The sequence below is a fragment of the Mollisia scopiformis genome (assembly GCF_001500285.1).
Source record: "Mollisia scopiformis unplaced genomic scaffold LY89scaffold_25, whole genome shotgun sequence".
Classification (NCBI taxonomy): Eukaryota; Fungi; Ascomycota; class Leotiomycetes; order Helotiales; family Mollisiaceae; genus Mollisia; species Mollisia scopiformis.
In genome coordinates this window covers 232935-251793 of record NW_017263605.1, presented here as the reverse complement: position 1 = coordinate 251793, position 18859 = coordinate 232935, and the positions used below count along the sequence as shown (strand labels likewise).

Sequence of the window (18859 nt, the reverse complement as noted above, 5' to 3'; positions counted from 1 at the left end):
TAAGGTTCAATAAGCGAGAAGCAACAATAGGAGATAAGAGCTCGCGAGCAGTAGAATGTTCGTCTCGTCAGGTACCACTTAGACCTTAGGAGCGAGTTCCAAACTCTGATTCAATAAGTCTAAGGCTGCAAAGATAAAATACTAGTAAACGAAGACGTCATTCGACCGGCTTCGCAGTATCATCATTTAATTCAGCAAATTTTTTCTTGTACAAAGCTCTAACTCCGTACCTTGTACTGACTTCCTTAAGACTGACTCCACCAAAACGCCAGGACATTACCATATTCCATACAAATTATTACAAAGCTTTGACACTCTGGAAGAACGGATTGGCCAACAGCTTCTCATCACCCTTCACCAGCTCTCTCATCTTACTGACCATCTCGTCCTTACTCAAGTCCTTGCCTTCACACTCTTCCTTCCATTTGAGCAAGACTTCTTTGAGCAAAGCACTTCCTTCTTCAACGTCCTCCTTTTTGTACGAAATTGCTTCGCCTTCATGCTTGCTTGTGAAGTCTTCCAGCTCATCTGCTTTCCTCTTGGCCATATTGACAACCTTCTCTGGGAAGCGTACCAACTCCGCGACGTGAATGCCAAAACTCTGGTCACAAACGCCTTCTTCAACTTTGTAAAGTAGTGTTACTTCTCTCTTTGCTTTGCCGTTATCGTCAATATGTGCCACGACGTGCAGATTTTGGACCTGTGGATATTGGTCCACCAAAGCAGTCAGCTCGTGGAAATGGGTAGCGAACATGGAGAAGCAGCCAATCTCCTTCACGATGTGCTCAGAAATAGCCCATGCTAGACCGAATCCATCGTAAGTGCTAGTACCACGACCGAGTTCGTCAATGATGATGAGTGATTCCGAGGTTGCAGACTTGAGAATGTTGGCCGTTTCGAGCATTTCAGCCATGAAGGTTGACACACCCTTGAGTTGAGAATCGCTGGCACCAACACGAGCAAGAATGCAGTCGAAGATCGTGAGTTCTGCCTCTGAGCAAGGGACGAAGCAGCCAACTTGGGCCATCAAAGCGATGACACCAATCTGGCGAATGTAAGTGGATTTACCACCCATGTTGGGACCAGTAACTATTGAAGAATCAGTACAGGTTTTTCAAAAACTTGAAGTGAGGTCTCCCAGAAGAGTGTTCTGAGTATTTGGCTCTCAAATTGTCCCTGGAACCAAAGGTGATTATGACTTACTGATCAAGAACTCAGAAGATCCTCTTTTCAGGCTGACATCGTTGGTGATAAATTGTATATCGTCTTGCATCTCCATACATGGATGTCGAGCTTCTTTCAAGATTGTATCACCCTCACCACGAGGGTGCATCTTGGGCCGAACGTACGAGGTAGGTGCATGGACTGAGCAATGAGCAAAGCTGACAATGACGTCCAGATGCGCTAAAATGCCGGCCAGCTGTTCGACGACCGGGCAATACGAAGCAGCCACGCTTACGACTTCGTTGACCAAGCTACTCTGTGTTCGGTTGTAGTTCTCAGACAGCTGGTCAAAGTCTCTGCGAATGCTGACCAACTTCTGTGTTGTGAAATAGACACCATTCTTTTGCGTACCACATTCCTGATACTTCTTGTTGTTCCGAATACATCCTGACTCTGTCCTGGTAAGTCGCATGCACCATCCGTGGACCTTGTGGTTTTCGAGAAACAGTTTCTTGTCCATTTCTTGACCCAGGTCCTGGCTAGCTGCTCTGTGTTCTTGATCCATTTCGTGCCTCAATTTATCAAGCTTCTTTCGGATGATTTTCAATCCCTCGTCGAATTCGGGCTTAATGATGTACTCATGGTTCTGGGCAGCTTCCAAGTCGACAGTGGTCTCCACCATTTCTCGTAGCTTCTCAAGACTATCCGAACACTCTCTAATCTTTGATGTGTATGCTTCGTCCAGAGGGTCTCGATACTGCTCATCCATCACGCCTTCAAGTGTGTTAATGAAGTCAGGTAGCTTGACCACAACCTGCCATGCTCTGACTACATCTTCAAGATTCCCCATTTTTCGTTGAAACCTCTTCGCTAGACGATACAGATCGGGAATCGCCCTCAAATTTTCTTCTTGCATCGTCTGCCGTAATTCGGTATCTTCAACGAATGCCTCCACTAATTGGTGTCTCTTCTCAATCTCATCCTTGCTCATGAGTGGTTGCTTAAGCCACTGTGCTAACAGTCGGCTACCAACAGGAGTTTTGCAGTGGTTGAGGAGTCCAAAAAGAGACATGGTCTTTGCACCATCTCTAGGTCCTGGCATCAAGTTTAAGGCTTTGAGTGCGGATGCATCAAGCTTCATGAATTGCGATAAGTCGTGTTGATACAGCTGATATTGACCAAAATTCGAAGAATCGTGCATAACTCCAAGGTACTTGATCAGTGCAGCTGCAGAACCCATTGCAAGCTTTAGATCAGTTTGAGGCAAGGTTCCTGCAGCCTTCTCATCCTTCAAGAGTCTGGCAAGATCCTGGTCGATGTCTTTAGTGGCGAAGTCGCCTATTTGCCTCTCGCAAAACGCAACTCCACAACTGTCAATGATGTCCTTGAGTTTCTTTAGCTCAATATCTTTTCCCGACTTGTCCACCTGGATTAAGCACTCCTTCACGCCCAGCTGGATGAGAAGTGATTCGAAATTCGAGTATAAGTCGTTGTCCAAGAATTCTGAGACGCCAAGTTCCCTGACGCTGGCGTCCGCAAAGCACACTCCAACATTTCTGGCTTCCGAAGCCTTTGCTGAGACTTTGACAGCCAAGATAATAGGAGCTGCTTCAAACTGGCCACCGAGCTCGTCTTCGATATCTTGCAGATTTCCTGGTGATGCCTGCTTTATGATCTTCCAGTTCATTTTTCCCGAGCTGGCCCAGACCTCAATTCGTTTGTTCAGGTGGAAAAGAGCTTCTCGGAGGAAGTTCTTGTATACGGTAATGGTCATCGTGACGGAGGGAAGGCCGGTAGAATCATTCCTGCCCAATTGTCGTAGGACAGATGTTGTCTTGTAAACCTACTGAAGTGAGCCCTATCTAGGTTCAGGAAGTTGAACAAGACTTACTGTTCTAGCAATAAATGAAGCATCGTCACCATGCGCTGTATACCAATCACCACGGTCAAAGACTCTAATAGCCCCATCGTCTGAGTCTGGTAGAGATTTGAAAAAACTAATAAAGCCTCCTTCGTCGTCGACCTAAGCAGAGTTAAAGTGGCGCTCAGGAAATGTGAGTAGTATAGGTAGGTACCTTTAATTCCGGACGGGACGACATTGTAGATACCTGTTATGTAATTTCAAAGTACTATATGACAAATGTTGTATGCTTCCAAATTCAGAACTTTGTCTATGATATTCTTTGTTCTTTAAAGTGGTTCACGAGAAGACGCGTCTCGGCGCGTTGAACATGATTTCACTATCGCGAATCGGGTTGATTCTGCCTAGCGCGCACAAGGCGGTCAACATTTTACTGCTTCGTTCGAGGCTTCGATTTACTCGACATGGCGTTCTCAAATCTTCTTCAGAAGTGCTGCGCACAATGGCCGAATCAGGAATGCCTCCGCCTAAGATCCGAAAGGTCAATCGATCTGATTTCATTTCGGGTGTATCTCCAGAAGCGAAGATGAGCTTCGCACAGCTTTCGCAACTTCCAGAAGCTCCGACCAATAGTGAAGAGAAGCCAGCACTGACGAAAAGTCAATACAAGAGACTCTTGCACATCCAGCGATTGGAACCCGTCAGACCCAAGATGAGCTCTGCACAGTCTTCGCCACCTCGCACCCAAAGCCCAGAAGCTGTCCAGTCAAGCCCCACCAATGGTGAAGCAAAGCCAGTACTGTCGAAAACTCAACAGAAGAGGCTGTTGAAGGCGCAACGATGGGAAGCGGGCAAGGAAACTCGAAGAATCCAGCGACGAGAAAAGCATAAGGCCAAACTGGCACGAAAGGTTGAGCAAAAAGAAATGGCACAAGAGTTAGGACTCCATGAAGATGATCAACCAGATGCCGAAGCCCAGAAGAAGACTCTCCCGAGAAGACCAATCCAGACTCCGATAGGTATGATTTTGGACTGCGATTTTGACGAATTGATGTCAGAGAAAGAGATCATCTCGCTGGGAGCCCAAGTCACAAGATGCTATTCCGAGAACAAGAATGCTCCTTATAGAGCTCACATGGCTGTTAGTTCTTTCGGCGGAAGAATGAAGGAGAGATTCGAGACCGTTCTCACTCGCAATCACGAAAACTGGAAGGGAGTCACTTTTCACGAAGACAATTTCATGGCTGCTGCTGAGAAGTTGAATGCCATTATGCAAGGTCCCGAAGGCGGAGAACTGGTTGGCGCCCTTGATAACTCTATTCCCGGCGTGGAGAAAGGTGCAGAGAATGGGGAAGCAGACGAAGGAGAGTCGAAGGAAGAGGGTGTCAAGGGAGGTGGTGTCAAGCTGGGAGGCGGTGTCAAGAATAACGACGAGTCGACAATCCTGAATCCCACCAAGGCTCTGAAAAACAAGACGACCACTTCGACGAAGGCCTCTTCAAGAAAGCGATCTCGTGCTGATACAGAGGATTCCGTATCTCCTGAAGCAACTACAGCCGAAAAACCCGCGCTTCCCCCAACGGTTGAATTGAAGCCAATCTCGATCGTCTACCTCACCTCCGACTCTGAAGAAATCCTCACCAAGCTAGAGCCAAACACAAGTTATGTCATTGGCGGCATTGTCGACAAGAATCGCTACAAAGGCCTCTGCTATAGACGAGCACGTGCACGAGGTATCAGAACAGCTAAGCTACCAATTGCCCAGTACATGACCATGGCAGGCCGAAGTGTTCTGGCAGTCAATCATGTGATGGAGATCATGCTGAAGTGGTTGGACACTGGTGATTGGGGAGAAGCTTTCCTGAGTGTTATCCCGAAGCGAAAGGAGGCTAAGCTGAAGGTTAAGAATGGTGGCCCGGGAGAAGAAAGCAAGGATGGTGAGGATGAAGACAAGGAAGATGATGCAGGCAATGCTAACCCTGAGTATGGTGTCGGCATTGAGGATCCTTTAGTCAATGAGATTGATTAGATGTCTGATGTCTCGGATACCGCTATCAAACGGCAAGATGGCTGAGACTATATGCCGTATCAGCATTGGGAAAGACCTTTGAAATGGCATTTGCTCTTGCATGTTCAGCTACCTTAGCATGGCTTATCGATGGCATAGAAAGACCTTAAGTCCTCAGTCTATCCAAAACCTCTCACAAACTCCAGATATCCTACAGTGTCTTTGTGACTCCCTTTATAACTTTCATACAACCAATAACGCCAATTAATCATTTAGCCCCCGTGTCACCGTCTATCTCCCTTCACCACATATTCTTCTGCCCGCTCAGCTCTCTCTTTCCTCGCCACCGTCTCAGGTAAAGTCCTCATCAATCCTTCCAACCCCTTAACACCCTTCCCCCAATTCGCCTCAACCTGATCCTGTCTCTCCAACCTCTCAACACCCATATCTGCTACACCCTTTTCTCTACCAACAACCTTATCCTCCACAACCTTCAAAACCTTCTCATCAGTCTCAGTACCCTCCCTATAATTCCTCTTCACATGATCCGTCACAACACCCGGCATTTTCCTCCGTAGCGCCGCAATCTCTTCAATCAGATCTTCTTCCTGCCGCGCGAGGTCTTTTGCGTGCTCAAAGAGTTTCGTGTTGAATGGTTCGTGCTCTTCGATTTCTAAGAGCGAGGATTTGGATGAGAGGATTGAGTTGAGGAGGTCGGGTGATGGGTCGAGGCCGTTTATTGTTATGTTTGCTGCGGCGGTGTTGAATACGTTGTTTATGTACTGTTTAATAGTATATTAGCATTTCCCCTCTAATGTAGTGCACTAGAAAACGGAAATTAAAGCTGTAAGATTTTTACATCATGGACAAGCTCTTCGACACGCGCTCGCATCTTATCTTCGCCCTCTATAGGTGGTAAGTTCTTGTCTATTTCGACATTCGCGGCGCGTCGGATGTTTGAGACTAGATATTGCAAGTCATCTGGCGACTGAAGCTCTATCTTTCGCTGAAATTCTGTCATGATCGATGAGCTCAGAAGATCAGAAGTATTTCGAGAGGCGGTTATGCAATCGTAGTTGCTTGTATGAGTTTGGCTTTCTTGACTTTTGGCTTCTTCGTCGCGGTGGATGTTTACTTCGGAGCGTGCGGCCGCTCCTAGCCCCAAACCTTATTTACCGATTGCTCCCCTTATCGCTAAATGCGGGGTGCTAGTGGGGGTCTCAATCATCTCAAGTGATCAAATCAACTTTATCTCTTCTACATACTCATATCTCATCCGAAGAATTAGGAGTGGTATAATACAGTTCAACAAAACATAGCTTCACCTCGGCTTCGACGTCGTGAAGTTGCGGACTTGATGCAGAAGTGTTGTCTTGCATGCAGGTGAAATATGCAGTCTGCATGCAGGCCATTCCTTTTCACAAGGGGTCCAGTCCACCGCCAAAGGGCTTCCAACCTCTCATCATGCACCACGAACAAGATGCAAGACACATTGACAGAATTTTCCTTCAAACACGAGGTTACTTCATCCCACGTCTTTGGGAATTGTGCAGCGATTGTTGTGAGCACAGATGTCGTGACGCTCGGAATACATCGGATCGATTCCGCGATCCGTATCAGATGATGCTCATGCTCAAGCAGCTGCATCCGAATGTCAGCTCGGGAGTTCGGGTTGCTTCATTTCGCAAAGTGCTTTGACTTGGATAGTCGATGTTTCTGGGGTATTCGAAGTGGAGAGTTCATACGTGTAAAGTCAATCCTAATTTGGATTGCTGTGCTGCTATTGGTGATTGGACGTTTGTTTCGTGGTCCATAACACCCGCTTGTCTCAGCTCTTGGGGCGTACCTTGCGTGCAGCAATAGTTCCTACGAGTTCATCCAATTACCAGTGCGGGCTGAGCAAGGCGAACATTTCTGCTACAGGTGATTGTGGCAATTTTGAGTCACAAACGCCTCTTGTTGGATACTGGATGATGTGAAGAGCTGTACGGACCAGACGCAAGGGAGCCTTGAGTAGTTAGATGTCCATGATGGATTCGACAATTACACTCGAGAAAGCTACTGCAATGCGCTGAAATGAAAAAGGTGTCAAGTAGTTATTGCAATGTACGAACAAAGTAAGTAGGGAGTGACGCCCTTCCCGAAACCTTCATAACAATACCTGAGAAATGCCAAAACTCCAATCCAAACCCCTCGTGCAGTCATAGTTTAATCGTCTAATCGTACGCACGCCGTAGAATCATCTCCAAAAATACTCCGGTGTCCAAGTAAGATATCATGGGAATCATATGTTCAATCCCAGCGCCTTTCATGTGCAGATCCCAAATTGTCCGAACCAGGACCAGTGCTCTTCTACCCTTCAACCAACCGATAAGATTTCAAATTATTGAGGGAACATCTGCTTGATTTCTTCGTCACTAAGGCGTATCTCGTGGACCGGGTCTCGCTTTCGCTCGAGTGATTCGAAGTCGCATTCAACGTATGAGGGTAGAAAGATCTCTGGATGACGGTTAGTATTCCTATCTTGAGAGGAATGCGAAAGAGTGGAAGATGCATACCAGGATTCCATTCGTAGCCTTGAGATGATCGCACGCAGGTAATCTGCGAGAAAATTGTTAGTGATGCTTGAGACGTTGAGGCAGTTTTGGAGTCTGCAAGGGCGGACTCACTAAGCGTGGTACACCATCCGGATCACCAATGTTGATGACAGTGTGTTCTTGCTTCGAGAGTGATGAGCCTAATTAATTGTCAGGTTTCTGCCAGACAGTTCTACATACATTCTTCAAACATCTGTCTAGGCTGCTACAATCGGACCAGCGCGGCCTATTTCTAGCCCAACAAGAAAATGGAAGAGATAATGATTAACTCACTTAGCAAGCTAGGTCTCCGATCATGTCCATACTTTGGTCTAGAAGAAGCAGGTGTCGCAGATTGTTGTGGTTGTTGAGGTGTTCGTGGGGAGCTTGAATAGGACGACGATGAACTGGAGCTTGGTGCAGCAGCAGCCTTACTGCTCTCCCCAGCTCTAGGCGGGATAGTAATGGAAGATGACATGATCCGCTCAAATCAGCAAATTTCCAGAAGGGAATATAATAAGTCGAAAAACGGTCTCGAAAGAGATCCCAAAGTTTGTCGTCGTAGAAATATTGTGGTTGGGAAAGAAGGAATGTCAACGACGAACTGACTCAAGTTTGAGTGATGCAAGTAGTTGATGGATAACGCGAGCGATTCCGCTGTTCAAAAGGCTCCGCTCCGAAAACGCGCTAGTCCAAAAACACAATTAGTGCGAATTTTGCTAGCTGTGCCTGCCGTCGTAAACCCAAGCTGCCTCGCGCCTCATCAAGATCTCTCTTTGAACCATCGACTTTCTACGATTGTTACGACCACGAATACGCCTTCATCCAAGCGCAGCGATCACTTTCGAAGTTCTTTAATACATACGCAACTGTCAAGATGGGGGACGTTATGGTAGAGAATCCCGCGAACCAGGTGCTGCCTCACCGAAAACAAATGCCTTCTTCGATACCCAATATCGACACGTTGGAGAACATAGGGACGGATGGCAGCGATGAGTACTCAACAATGAAGAAGCTTCAACGGCATCTGGAGTGAGTTGGCAGATGGGATGCGCGGCGAGCTGAGGCTGATGATTTGCAGGTATATTCAACTTCAAGAAGAATACATCAAGGATGAGCAAAGGTATGGCTCCGAAACGGTTCAACGGTGCTGTCATTGTCCTAACAAGATATAGGAGCTTGAAGAGAGAATTAGTACGCGCTCAGGAAGAGATCAAGCGGATTCAGAGTGTACCCCTGGTTATTGGACAATTTATGGAGGCTATAGACCAAAAGTAAGGTGCCAGGACAACAGTAACCAGATCATCACTAACCTCAGCAGTACTGGTATAGTTCAATCTTCGACTGGATCCAACTATGTCGTCCGAATCCTCTCCACCCTCGACCGCGAGAAGCTCAAGCCTTCATCCTCCGTAGCCCTCCATCGCCACTCAAACTCTCTTGTTGATATCCTCCCGCCGGAAGCAGACTCTTCAATTGCTATGTTGGGTGCAGATGAGAAGCCAGATGTCACATATGCCGATGTTGGTGGTCTTGATATGCAGAAGCAGGAAATTCGAGAAGCAGTTGAACTTCCGCTTACTCATTTCGATCTGGTAAGCATCTAATATCTGCTGCACGAGCTTGAAGTGTGCATTTCTTCTTTCCTGGCAAGATGCTGACTGAATGATCATAGTACCGCCAAATTGGTATCGATCCCCCACGAGGTGTCTTGCTCTATGGTCCTCCCGGAACAGGCAAGACTATGTTGGTAAAGGCTGTCGCAAACTCAACAACCGCCAACTTCATCCGTGTCGTCGGTTCCGAGTTCGTTCAGAAGTACTTAGGAGAAGGACCCCGTATGGTTCGAGATGTGTTCAGAATGGCTCGCGAGAACTCTCCTGCAATCATCTTCATTGATGAAATCGATGCTATCGCTACGAAACGTTTCGATGCGCAGACCGGTGCCGACAGAGAAGTCCAACGTATCCTTCTGGAGCTGTTGAATCAAATGGATGGTTTCGATCAGACTTCGAACGTCAAGGTAATCATGGCCACCAACAGAGCTGATACTTTGGATCCTGCTCTCCTCCGTCCTGGACGTCTGGACAGAAAGATTGAGTTCCCTAACCTCCGAGACCGAAGAGAGAGAAGATTGATCTTCACCACTATTGCGTCGAAGATGTCCCTAGCCCCCGAGGTCGACCTTGACAGCTTAATCGTCCGAAATGATCCCCTGAGCGGTGCCATCATCGCAGCCATCATGCAGGAAGCCGGTTTGAGAGCAGTCCGAAAGAACAGATACAACATCATCCAAGTCGATTTGGAGGATGCATACTCAAGTCAAGTCAAGGGAGCGCAAGAGGCTCAAAAGTTCGACTTCTACAAGTAGACTCTTGGCCTCGGGATGTGTGGGAAACCTTGGTGGAGGATGCATTTCTGGCGTTGAGATGGCAATTCATGATGGCAATGGCAGGCGAGCAGGCATTTGGATGGGAGGAGAGGGGAGACGAAATTTGAGTCTCGCATAATCTCTTCCTTCCGTAGAGGCAGGCATGCAGTCATATCTTCACTTGTACTAACAATACCAAAGCCGTTGTCTGTAATTGAACATTTTGCGACCTTGTGGCTCTGTTCCTCTTTCGCTGCACTGTCACATCACTTCCTTCTTGGCTAACTTACGGATAAAGCAATTCACTCTCATAATCACATACACACACTCTCTACTTTGCTTTTGACAGCCCTTTATTTTATCTTCCTAGGTATTAAGCTCGCTCGCTCGCAGACACGGTATCGTACTAAAACACTTCTCTTTCTCTCCCCTCTGCTCCCATCCATCAGCTCAGCTCGCTCATAAGGCATCGCTAAACAATCTCCAAAAAGAGGTGCAACGCTAAACGCTATCAAACAGTACAATGAACAAATAAACAAACAGTTTTCCGACCAACGCCAACGCTGAGTGATTCTCTAACGCCTAGACATTATGCATTACCATTATTCCCCTCCCCTCCCTTTCGAAGCATCCATCAAACGCCGAGCTGAAGACCCAGCTGGATGAGCAGCCTAACGAAGCGAGCGTGCAGCTCGATGAAGAAGTCCGGAAGACCGACAATCTCGGCTAGTCCTCTGGCTTTGGTAACCATGCGCGGCATACCGTCTAGACCTCTGTTCCTACCGCTCAAAAAGGAGCTCGTGGGCGTGCTGTGGGTACTTCCTCCACCACCGGCTCCCATGCCTCCGCCGAAACCGCGCTCGTCGTTGCCGCCTAGTCTGGGACTGTTTGCGTTCTCGCTTCTCTCGAGTTCTGCTTCGGCGAGTCCTTGGATCCAGGCAGCGAGATCGCGGAACGCGGCTGAGAGGAGAGAGAAGGTTTGCATGGCGGCGCGTTCACGGTGGGTACTTAGTGCCATGAGGGCGTAGACGCGTCGTCTTCCTCTAGCGTTCGGATCGGGGATTCGAAAGACATATGCGGTTGTGTAGCCCGCTAGAGGATCGCCGAAGAAGATTGGTCCACCAGAAGGGATAGACATCGAGTTTGAGAATGGGCTGTTCAGGAAAGGTGAAGTTGGGGAAGAGTTCGGTTGGATGGTTGAAGGAGGGAGGGTTTCGCAGGAAAGGGTACGGAGACAGGATTGGCGAAGGATGGAAAAGGAGGTTGGATGTAAGGGCTCGTGACTAGAGGTATAGTCCACAAAGTGTTCGTGAGAGTCGGTAGACTTGAAAGAGGAGTTGGAGGAAGAAGTGCCGACTCGAACTAGGGTACGAGAACGTGTGCGCCTGTGTGCAGGTTTTCTTGAGATCGCATTATCGGATTCAGAGGAGCTGGAGCACTCGGACTTTGGAGGTGAGGGGTGCTCGACTTGAATCGAGATTCGCTCATAGACTCTGCGCGTTCGGAGGATAGGTCCATTAATATCATTATGTGTTGGTGAGGAGTCTTCCTTGGTGGAGTTCTTTGGAGGGAGAGTAAGGGCGCAGTTGTCGCAAGGGATAGCTCTCTTCTTGTCATTCTCGTCATATGTCCTGCGAAAGCTCGAATCGCGTCGACTTAAGCTTGCGAACTGCGCACTCTGCAGTGCTGATACTCTTGGACTTTCTGGCGGTGTCTCAATGGCCGAGGAAGATGCTTGAGAGGAAGTTCGGTTTTGGAAAGTCGGTCGCGTCGCGTTCGCGTTTTCTGATGAAGCCGAGTTCGTTCTGCTTGCGGCTCGAGTGATGCCCGCCAGGCCATCTGCTGGATTTAGAGATCTCGAACCTGTGCTGGGTCGTCGTGTGCTTAGGCTCTCGTCTTCGAAACAGGATGTGCAACCAGCAGGAAGTGCCTGCGTAACCATAATCGGACTGGGTCCATGGATGTCGCAGAAGCTGGAAATGGACAAGAGGATGGAACTGTCTCTTTCTTTCTGTATCATAGTCAGTATAATGTCTTGCAAAGGGTTGCGCCATGGTTCGCGATCGCTGCGCGCAGCAAGGCAAACGGCCAGGGCGAAAGGGGCGACGGTGGGGCAGACAGCCATGCGACAAGGAAAGAGCTGATCCTCACAATAAAAGACATGATTGGGTCACTGGAATTCCCAGTATCTTGGTTCCTGATCTGTGAGACCTTGCAAAGAATCTCCGGGGCGTGGGTGTCTCTCTCTCCCACCTGGTTGCGAAAGGAGAAGAGGTTAGGTTCGGTGAGGTGATGGGGGTTCGGGTCCCTTCCTAAATTTTTGTGTTTTAGGAGGTTCCGGTAATTGTCGGACGGTGACGGTCTTCGACTCCCGCGATGTGTCTGGCCTGGTCTGGCTGACAGAAACAAAAGCTCAACGTCACTGGCGCCACCGGACGGCAGTGAGTGAATGAAGGAATGAATGAATGAATAATCGCTGTCTCAAAACAACACGAAGAAGCAACGATGATAAGAACGCAACGGCAGGAAACAACGATAAGGGCAAGAGCAATAAGACCAGCACGCACTGCAGCACGAGGCTATAAAACAAGATAAGGAGAAGACGAGCAAGTCTGGGGGGTCCAAGGGGGAAATAAGCAAAAGGCCTTCACCGCTCAGGAGGCATTGCGTTCGTGAGGACACACCCGTAGTATGGTATACTCGCTCCTCGACCCCTATCCCATCCCATCCCATCCCTATTGTCTTCACGTGTGAAAGCTACTTACTGTCCTGCTACACGGGGGATCCCCGTCAAGCACCTCCAACTCCCACTTTAGCCAAATGAGCCATGTGCGTGAGAATAATTACCAAGCCACCGCACCATGCTGATCAACGTTCCTCCGGCTCGGCACGGATTGCGACTCTGACATTCTTCCAAACATGGCAGAAGAGGTATGTCCAAACAGAAACAGAAGAGAAGGTCAGCACTCTATCCCAATCAAGCTCCTTCGCAAGATGCAATCCCTGCCAGTCTCGAGACGTTGAGATTCGGGGCGCAGAGACAAAAGAAAGAACAGATTGCTCTCCAGAACGACCAAGAGGACATCAGACGAAAAGCAATCAATCCTGTCGAGTTACACCGGCCTTATCGCCATGCATACGGAAAAGCAGCCTACTCATGCACAAGGCATGTGCACAGCCGAGCGAACATCCCCGCCCAATCGCAAGGAAGAGGCACAAGGAGAAATAAAGACCCGGTGCATGGAATATCAAACACTTCTACTGTAACCCCTGGGACCATATGCTGTATTCTACCACATCTTGATGAATACTACAACCTCGGGGTGTACATGTACTCAAACACCTCCATCAGCTGGACGTGAAGGAAAAGGGGCTCGGGATGATCCGGTTGTACGGCTTCACGGAATATCTAACCCTCGGCTGAAAGATATACAGTCCCAAAAACTCCGAGGACTTGGTAGATCCGTGACGCTTTTGAGATTCCTGAGTTCACATTAGAACATTAGAACATTCATGACGCAAGAGAACGAATATGGGGAGGAGAAGTTTGAATTTTGCTAAAGAGAAGCATAGCTAACGAGCCAAATATCGATACGAGCCAATGCTACCCTCCAACACTCTCCCCAAAGTTTTTTTTTGGTGTTTTTTGATCCCCCCGCAACCCAGATGTCTTGCTCATCAATTCAGAACGTGAGACGAGTGACCATCATTGCCTTGCACAAGATCCCCTTCCCCCAACACCACCAAACACCTCCACCACACCCTCATGAGATCGGATATTCCAGCGCCGTAATGCTAAAGCTATACCTGGAACCATCAGATCAACCGCACCATTAGCTCAAAGAGATGAGCCGAGATCGTAAACAAGAGCTCTCTGCCGACGCCAGCCAGTCATGCCCATCTTGCAGGAATAGCCCATAACTCCAATGATCACTCGTGTGAGCGATCACCATCCGTAACGCCAGGGAACCCCGCCCATCCTGTCATTTCAGATCAAAGTCGCTGAACTTTTGCGTCCACCACTTCTCTTCTGACCAGATAGGCATTCAACGAAAAGCCAATGCAAAATGAAAGTCGTATGTTACAAACGCGAAAGCCAACCACCGCTCGAGAGACGACCAGACAGACCTAGTATCGAATGGACCGAGTAGAATCGGCGTTCGATATGCGAGAAGCTGGGTATCTCATGGCAGTCGACCTCCGGTCTATCGCGAAAGATGGAAAGAAGAGAATATGTACAAAATCAAACACCCGCTACGTCATTACCGTTCAATGCTACTCGAGGCTATTGAGCCGGTGTGGGTTGCCCACGACCGCCTCTCTGCCCCTCATAGCCGTTTTGACGTTGGCCTTGGTTGCCGCCGCCTCGTCGATTACCGCCTTGTTCATATCTGCCTCCTCGTGAGAAACCTTGGCCTTGACGCTGGCTTTGAGGTTGTCTCTGGTTCTGATTTGGGTTGGTGCCATTTTGGCGTCTGTTGTCGTAGTTGCCGGAACCGCCACCTCGTGAATTACCAGCTTGTTGTCCTTGTTCGCGAGCAGGAGACTCGCGAGCTGAGGTCTGGCGATTAGTTTGGAAATTAGTAACAGGCCTGGGAATATTTTCCGGGGTATCGTAAACGTAGAGGTTCTTGTCAATAGTCGCAGGAATTGGCTGGATTTCAGTGCCCAAATCGCGCTCGATATTGTAAAGGTTGAATCTATCATCCCAGTTGATCAGGTTGATGGCCAAGCCCAAATGTCCAAAACGCCCTGAACGACCGATACGATGGAGATATGTCTCGGCATTCTTAGGGAAGTCGAAGTTGATGACAACATTGACAGCTTGAATGTCGATGCCACGGGTCAACAAATCGCTGCAGACGAGGTTACGACAAGCCCCATTGCGGAAGTCATGAAAGACACGATTGCGGTTGTTCTGAATCATACGGGCGTGACTATAGAAGCAGGAGTATCCAAGCTCAGTGATCTTTTTAGCGAGAAGTTCGACACGGTTGGTAGAGTTGCAGAAGATGATCGATTGGTTGATCTGCAGCTTCGAGAAGAGGGTGTTGAGACAATGCACCTTTTGACTCTCTTCAACGAATGCGTAATATTGAGTGATACCACGGAGAGTAAGTTCATCCATCAAGTTAATTTCGTAAGGGTCGTGCATGTTCTTGTCCGAGAAAGCCTTGACAGTGATGGGGAAAGTTGCACTGAAGAGCATAACCTGACGGTCCTTTGGATGGTGAGAAAGTAGTTGTTCAATAACAGGAGTGAATTCAGGGGAGAGAAGTTTGTCAGCTTCGTCCATGATGAAAGTGGGACATTCGCTGAGATCGGCGACACCTTTGCCAGCCAGATCGAGGATTCTGCCAGGTGTGCCGACAATGATGTGGACAGGGTCTTGTAAACGCACGATATCGTCTCGTAGAAGAGTACCTCCAGTAGTGACCATGACATTGACACCAAGGTTCTTCCCAAGTGTCTTGCAAACTTGAGATGTCTGCATGGCTAATTCTCGAGTTGGAACAAGGATGAGGGCTTGGATCTTGTTGTTTTTCGGGTTGATTTGTTGAAGGGCAGGTATGATGAAGGCGGCGGTCTTGCCAGTTCCGTTCTTTGCTCGGGCTAGGATATCTCTGCCAGTGAGAGCCACTGGTATTGCCTCCTCTTGAATGGGCGAAGGCTTCTCGAAACCAGCTTCGAAGATACCCATCAACAGGTCTCGCTTTAATTTGAAGTCCTCGAACTCGAGTCCTTTCGTGGCAGTAACATCCTATGCAATCAGTCACTGGTATTCTGACATCTGTTCAAGCTCTGTAGTACCTCAGTCTGTACTCTTCTATCCTTGGCTGGAATCTTCAGGTCTTTCTTCCATGCCTCCGTTGATGGTGAAGCTCCATCGCTGGCCCAGTGTCAGTTACGTGTCAAGATACAATCCGCCAGCAGGTGTTGTGCATACCTCAGCTTCGTAGCATTTAATTGTTGAGCTAAATCGTCGGCCATTTTGTAGATTTCCTATTCTTTGACAACAAGGGTGTGATGTGCGAGAGGGTTTGATCGTGGCGATGATGAAAGGCGCGACGCGCGTCGTGTTTTATTCTGAATGGCAGAGTCGCAAAACTAACATAGAGGTTGTCTAGAATTCGTAGAGTAGGACGCGACTCGTAGAAGGTGAGTTGAGCCTCGTCGAGTAGAGGGGCAAGAGTGTTGAAAAGCCGTTGTTTTTCGCTGGTGGCTTCTGCGCTTCGTTTTCTTTTGGAAGATGGTCGCAACGCGAATGTGCGCAGTAATTGAATGGGTGTTCAAGTTTTGGAAAACGTTGCTTTTTGTGGAAGAGTCGGAGTGGGTTGATTGCGAGGGAAAATATCAAGTTGAGGTTGAGTAGAATAAGTTGCCAAATAATTAGCGTTTCGCTAAAACTAGGGTACGAGCAAGGCAAGGCTGAACGCCCGAGCACGGAGGGCACGACGACAAGTCTCCACGTGAGGCAAAGCAGAAGGTTCTAGCATTCGATTATTCTCACCTGGGCAATTGAAAGTGGTTGATATCATGGCCTAAAATTCATCTCTACTCTGCCAAAGTCCAAACAATAGCGCCTTGGTTTAGTAACAATAGCCCGACCCAAAACGGACAATCAAACCAGTATTGGATTGCCTATATCAACCATTCATCATGAGACATAATTACACCAGACCCCTTGTTCCGTCCCTTGAACCTTGGAACGCCCATATTTCTACAGCATCAATGACTAGACATTCAAAAATCCATCCCTCCATTCTCCTCGCGCTCTCGTTTCACCTTGATGTCCTTCTCATCCTTCATTAAGGCTAGCACAAATGATCTGAAATATTCCACATACGGCTTCAGACTCGTCTTTTCCCAGTCCTGCAGCTTCTTGTCCTCGGTTTCACTGTCTTCGGGAGCTTTCCACTCGTCGATTTCTCGCAAAAGATCTGTAACAGTCGGAGTAGTAAGAGGATCGAAGTCCTCACACCGCTTTGTATCAATCGGCACACAAACCCTTCCGGTACCAGGATGCACAACAAAAGGACTCTTGAGCAAATGGTTGAGATGCTTGCTGACTTCGATATCAAGTCGTGGATACGTATACTCGAGGATGATATCTTGCTGAGCATCCCGTAACGCTTTCGTATCCAACGCTTTGCTCACTCCACTCTTGGCAAGAGCGTGAATATCTGCCCACTTCGATGTCGAAGATCGCCCAGGGGCCGAACTCCATTTCTTTTTCAAAGCTTCGTTGAGAGTTCTGTCTGGAAGCAGCTCCAGCAAACGTGCAAACTTCTCATCTGTCTCCCACGGGTCCTGATCTTGCAAGACATCGGATTCGAAGTGTGGCTTCAAAATATCAAGACTTCGACTAGATGAATCGTCAGTGTTGATACCCAGAATTGATAAGGAAATACGTACGCAACGTGAGAATGAAGTGGTCTCTTGACATTGACCCTCTTTCCGCTTTGTGCTCCGCCTTTGATCACCTCCAAATACCCAGCAATAGCTCTTCTCTTCTGATCATCCATTGTCCTGGCTTTTTTATCACATACCCAAGCATGAGCACCTCTTCGTCCGGAATACACCCACATAATGTGCTTGAAACCAAAATCTTCCCGCAGAGCAACATCAATAACCTTGATAGCCATGGTCATGAACTGCCAACATTTGTTGCAAATATTGGCTTTGTCACAACATGTTCGAATATCATCGTAATCTGTTAAATCAATATCGAAACACAATTCCTTTGCAATTGGCTTGAAGGAAGATGCTTTGCGTAGGGTTTTACGGTCTCGAGGGTTTGTGCTATAGACAGGTCCGATTTCGAAACGCGAAGGGTTGAGACGTAGCACATCTTTTCGTAGACTTCACTGATCAGCTCTGTAGTAACTATGACCAAATATGACTTACAGATCTGAGGTTGGGAACGACTGGTATCGGAGGTACGCATCGTTCTGCAGTGTAAACGCGAACTCTCGGTGGCCAAAATCGGTTGAAGGGGTGGGAGAATGATTGAGCCATTGGAAGAGGTATCGCCAGGGAAACAATCGTTGATAGAAAGATCGCATTACTTCGGGATCGGAGGCTCGTGAGGTAGGTCCAATATGACTATATGATTAGCTGATGATTCTAGTATTCCACACTGCTACTTACACAGGTGATTCAGGAGCTTCAGGTGAGCTCGAAATTTTGACATCCGGTACAGCAGAGCTTGGAAACTCGTCGTCCGACTCTATGTCTGCAAAGAGATCTTCTAGTTTGACTTCAGACTTGAATTCGTCTTTGATCAGCTCCTTCTTTGGTAGCTTTTCTTCATCATTGCCAATATCTGCCATTGTCATGTCCTGATCAGTTACATCAGACGCTTGGGTATCCCCATTTCGTTCTTCACTCTCAGCTATGAGAGTTCCCTCGGTCATTTGTGTTTCGCCATCAACGTCCGCATCTTGGACGGACATAATCTCGTCGGGGGTCGAAGTATCTTCAGGGGATATTGAATGAGGCATCTTGATCGGATGGGGACAGAAATGCGTTGTGCTCCAATTGAGTGTCTAAGTTGAAGATTTTGTGGTGAGACGCGTCGACGCGTCGTAAAGTTTAAGTGGTTTCGCGAGGCGACAACCCGCGCTAGTGGTTTTCATCCCGTCATAACACAGATTGTCTGAAAACGCGCCCGAGATTCGAGGCGAGGGATTCTGCAAAACGACAAAACATCAATTCGATCATCGATGTAAAAGAAGGCAGATATCACTGGTGCTCCATATTAATATTCACGATGCGTTAAAGTTCACTTCCCAAGCTTTAGCAGGACGGTCTATCCGTCAATTACCATTATGTACTCTACATTCTCACAGTATATTCAACAGATCATCCCATCATCA

The 18859-nt window shown here is 48.0% G+C and overlaps 8 protein-coding genes across 8 annotated transcripts; 2 read left to right on the top strand and 6 right to left on the bottom strand.

Moving 5' to 3' along the window:
• Positions 1-155: 155 nt before the first annotated feature.
• LY89DRAFT_787089 (DNA mismatch repair protein msh-2) lies at positions 156-3354 on the bottom strand. Its single transcript, XM_018223040.1, has 4 exons — positions 3240-3354; positions 3056-3187; positions 1204-3007; positions 156-1089 (listed from the first exon to the last, which is right to left on the bottom strand). Exons 1-4 carry the CDS (start codon positions 3261-3263, stop codon positions 299-301), a joined length of 2751 nt encoding a protein of 916 aa, XP_018065043.1. The 5' UTR covers positions 3264-3354; the 3' UTR covers positions 156-298.
• Positions 3355-3764: 410 nt separating this feature from the next.
• LY89DRAFT_562074 (uncharacterized protein) lies at positions 3765-4925 on the top strand (the record flags this gene model as incomplete). The annotated part of the gene is made up of 2 exons (XM_018208470.1): positions 3765-4409; positions 4620-4925. Coding segments are annotated over 2 exons (951 nt in total), but the record flags the coding sequence as incomplete, so codon positions are not given.
• A 413-nt stretch (positions 4926-5338) lies between these two features.
• Positions 5339-6054, bottom strand: LY89DRAFT_540172 (uncharacterized protein; the record flags this gene model as incomplete). Its single annotated transcript, XM_018208156.1, has 2 exons — positions 5339-5815; positions 5893-6054. Coding segments are annotated over 2 exons (639 nt in total), but the record flags the coding sequence as incomplete, so codon positions are not given.
• Positions 6055-7051: 997 nt separating this feature from the next.
• Positions 7052-8234, bottom strand: LY89DRAFT_689331 (uncharacterized protein). Its single transcript, XM_018215889.1, has 4 exons — positions 7904-8234; positions 7703-7770; positions 7592-7634; positions 7052-7532 (listed from the first exon to the last, which is right to left on the bottom strand). The coding sequence occupies exons 1-4, from the start codon at positions 8085-8087 to the stop codon at positions 7417-7419; spliced, it is 411 nt and encodes a 136-aa protein (XP_018065040.1). The 5' UTR covers positions 8088-8234; the 3' UTR covers positions 7052-7416.
• Positions 8235-8421: 187 nt separating this feature from the next.
• Positions 8422-10271, top strand: LY89DRAFT_689330 (26S proteasome subunit P45). The gene is made up of 5 exons (XM_018215888.1): positions 8422-8641; positions 8691-8732; positions 8785-8883; positions 8931-9204; positions 9285-10271. The coding sequence occupies exons 1-5, from the start codon at positions 8487-8489 to the stop codon at positions 9978-9980; spliced, it is 1266 nt and encodes a 421-aa protein (XP_018065039.1). The 5' UTR covers positions 8422-8486; the 3' UTR covers positions 9981-10271.
• A 26-nt stretch (positions 10272-10297) lies between these two features.
• LY89DRAFT_248823 (uncharacterized protein) lies at positions 10298-12302 on the bottom strand. The gene is made up of 2 exons (XM_018206168.1): positions 12132-12302; positions 10298-11991 (listed from the first exon to the last, which is right to left on the bottom strand). Exons 1-2 carry the CDS (start codon positions 12141-12143, stop codon positions 10615-10617), a joined length of 1389 nt encoding a protein of 462 aa, XP_018065038.1. The 5' UTR covers positions 12144-12302; the 3' UTR covers positions 10298-10614.
• A 1963-nt stretch (positions 12303-14265) lies between these two features.
• On the bottom strand, positions 14266-15971 carry LY89DRAFT_700622 (DEAD-domain-containing protein; the record flags this gene model as incomplete). Its single annotated transcript, XM_018217137.1, has 3 exons — positions 14266-15741; positions 15792-15870; positions 15928-15971. The coding sequence occupies 3 exons, from the start codon at positions 15969-15971 to the stop codon at positions 14266-14268; spliced, it is 1599 nt and encodes a 532-aa protein (XP_018065037.1).
• Positions 15972-16507: 536 nt separating this feature from the next.
• LY89DRAFT_689326 (prim-pol domain-containing protein) lies at positions 16508-18551 on the bottom strand. The gene is made up of 4 exons (XM_018215887.1): positions 18132-18551; positions 17889-18086; positions 17397-17843; positions 16508-17346 (listed from the first exon to the last, which is right to left on the bottom strand). The coding sequence occupies exons 1-4, from the start codon at positions 18482-18484 to the stop codon at positions 16725-16727; spliced, it is 1620 nt and encodes a 539-aa protein (XP_018065036.1). The 5' UTR covers positions 18485-18551; the 3' UTR covers positions 16508-16724.
• Positions 18552-18859: the final 308 nt, after the last annotated feature.

Excerpts from the sequence above, each read along its gene's own strand:
- LY89DRAFT_689330 (XM_018215888.1), top strand. The coding sequence starts at position 8,487 with ATGGGGGACGTTATGGTAGAGAATCCCGCGAACCAGGTGCTGCCTCAC. Across the intron at positions 8,642-8,690 it reads AAGCTTCAACGGCATCTGGA|GTATATTCAACTTCAAGAAG; the intron begins GTGAGTTGGCAG and ends GATGATTTGCAG. Across the intron at positions 8,733-8,784 it reads TACATCAAGGATGAGCAAAG|GAGCTTGAAGAGAGAATTAG; the intron begins GTATGGCTCCGA and ends AACAAGATATAG.
- LY89DRAFT_689326 (XM_018215887.1), bottom strand. The coding sequence starts at position 18,484 with ATGCCTCATTCAATATCCCCTGAAGATACTTCGACCCCCGACGAGATT. Across the intron at positions 18,087-18,131 it reads GAAGCTCCTGAATCACCTGT|TCATATTGGACCTACCTCAC; the intron begins GTAAGTAGCAGT and ends CTAATCATATAG. Across the intron at positions 17,844-17,888 it reads TCGTTCCCAACCTCAGATCT|TCTACGAAAAGATGTGCTAC; the intron begins GTAAGTCATATT and ends TGATCAGTGAAG.
- LY89DRAFT_689331 (XM_018215889.1), bottom strand. The coding sequence starts at position 8,087 with ATGTCATCTTCCATTACTATCCCGCCTAGAGCTGGGGAGAGCAGTAAG. Across the intron at positions 7,635-7,702 it reads CGGATGGTGTACCACGCTTA|ATTACCTGCGTGCGATCATC; the intron begins GTGAGTCCGCCC and ends ATTTTCTCGCAG. Across the intron at positions 7,533-7,591 it reads AGGCTACGAATGGAATCCTG|AGATCTTTCTACCCTCATAC; the intron begins GTATGCATCTTC and ends ACCGTCATCCAG.
- LY89DRAFT_787089 (XM_018223040.1), bottom strand. The coding sequence starts at position 3,263 with ATGTCGTCCCGTCCGGAATTAAAG. Across the intron at positions 3,188-3,239 it reads CGTCCCGTCCGGAATTAAAG|GTCGACGACGAAGGAGGCTT; the intron begins GTACCTACCTAT and ends AACTCTGCTTAG. Across the intron at positions 3,008-3,055 it reads CTTCATTTATTGCTAGAACA|GTTTACAAGACAACATCTGT; the intron begins GTAAGTCTTGTT and ends TCACTTCAGTAG.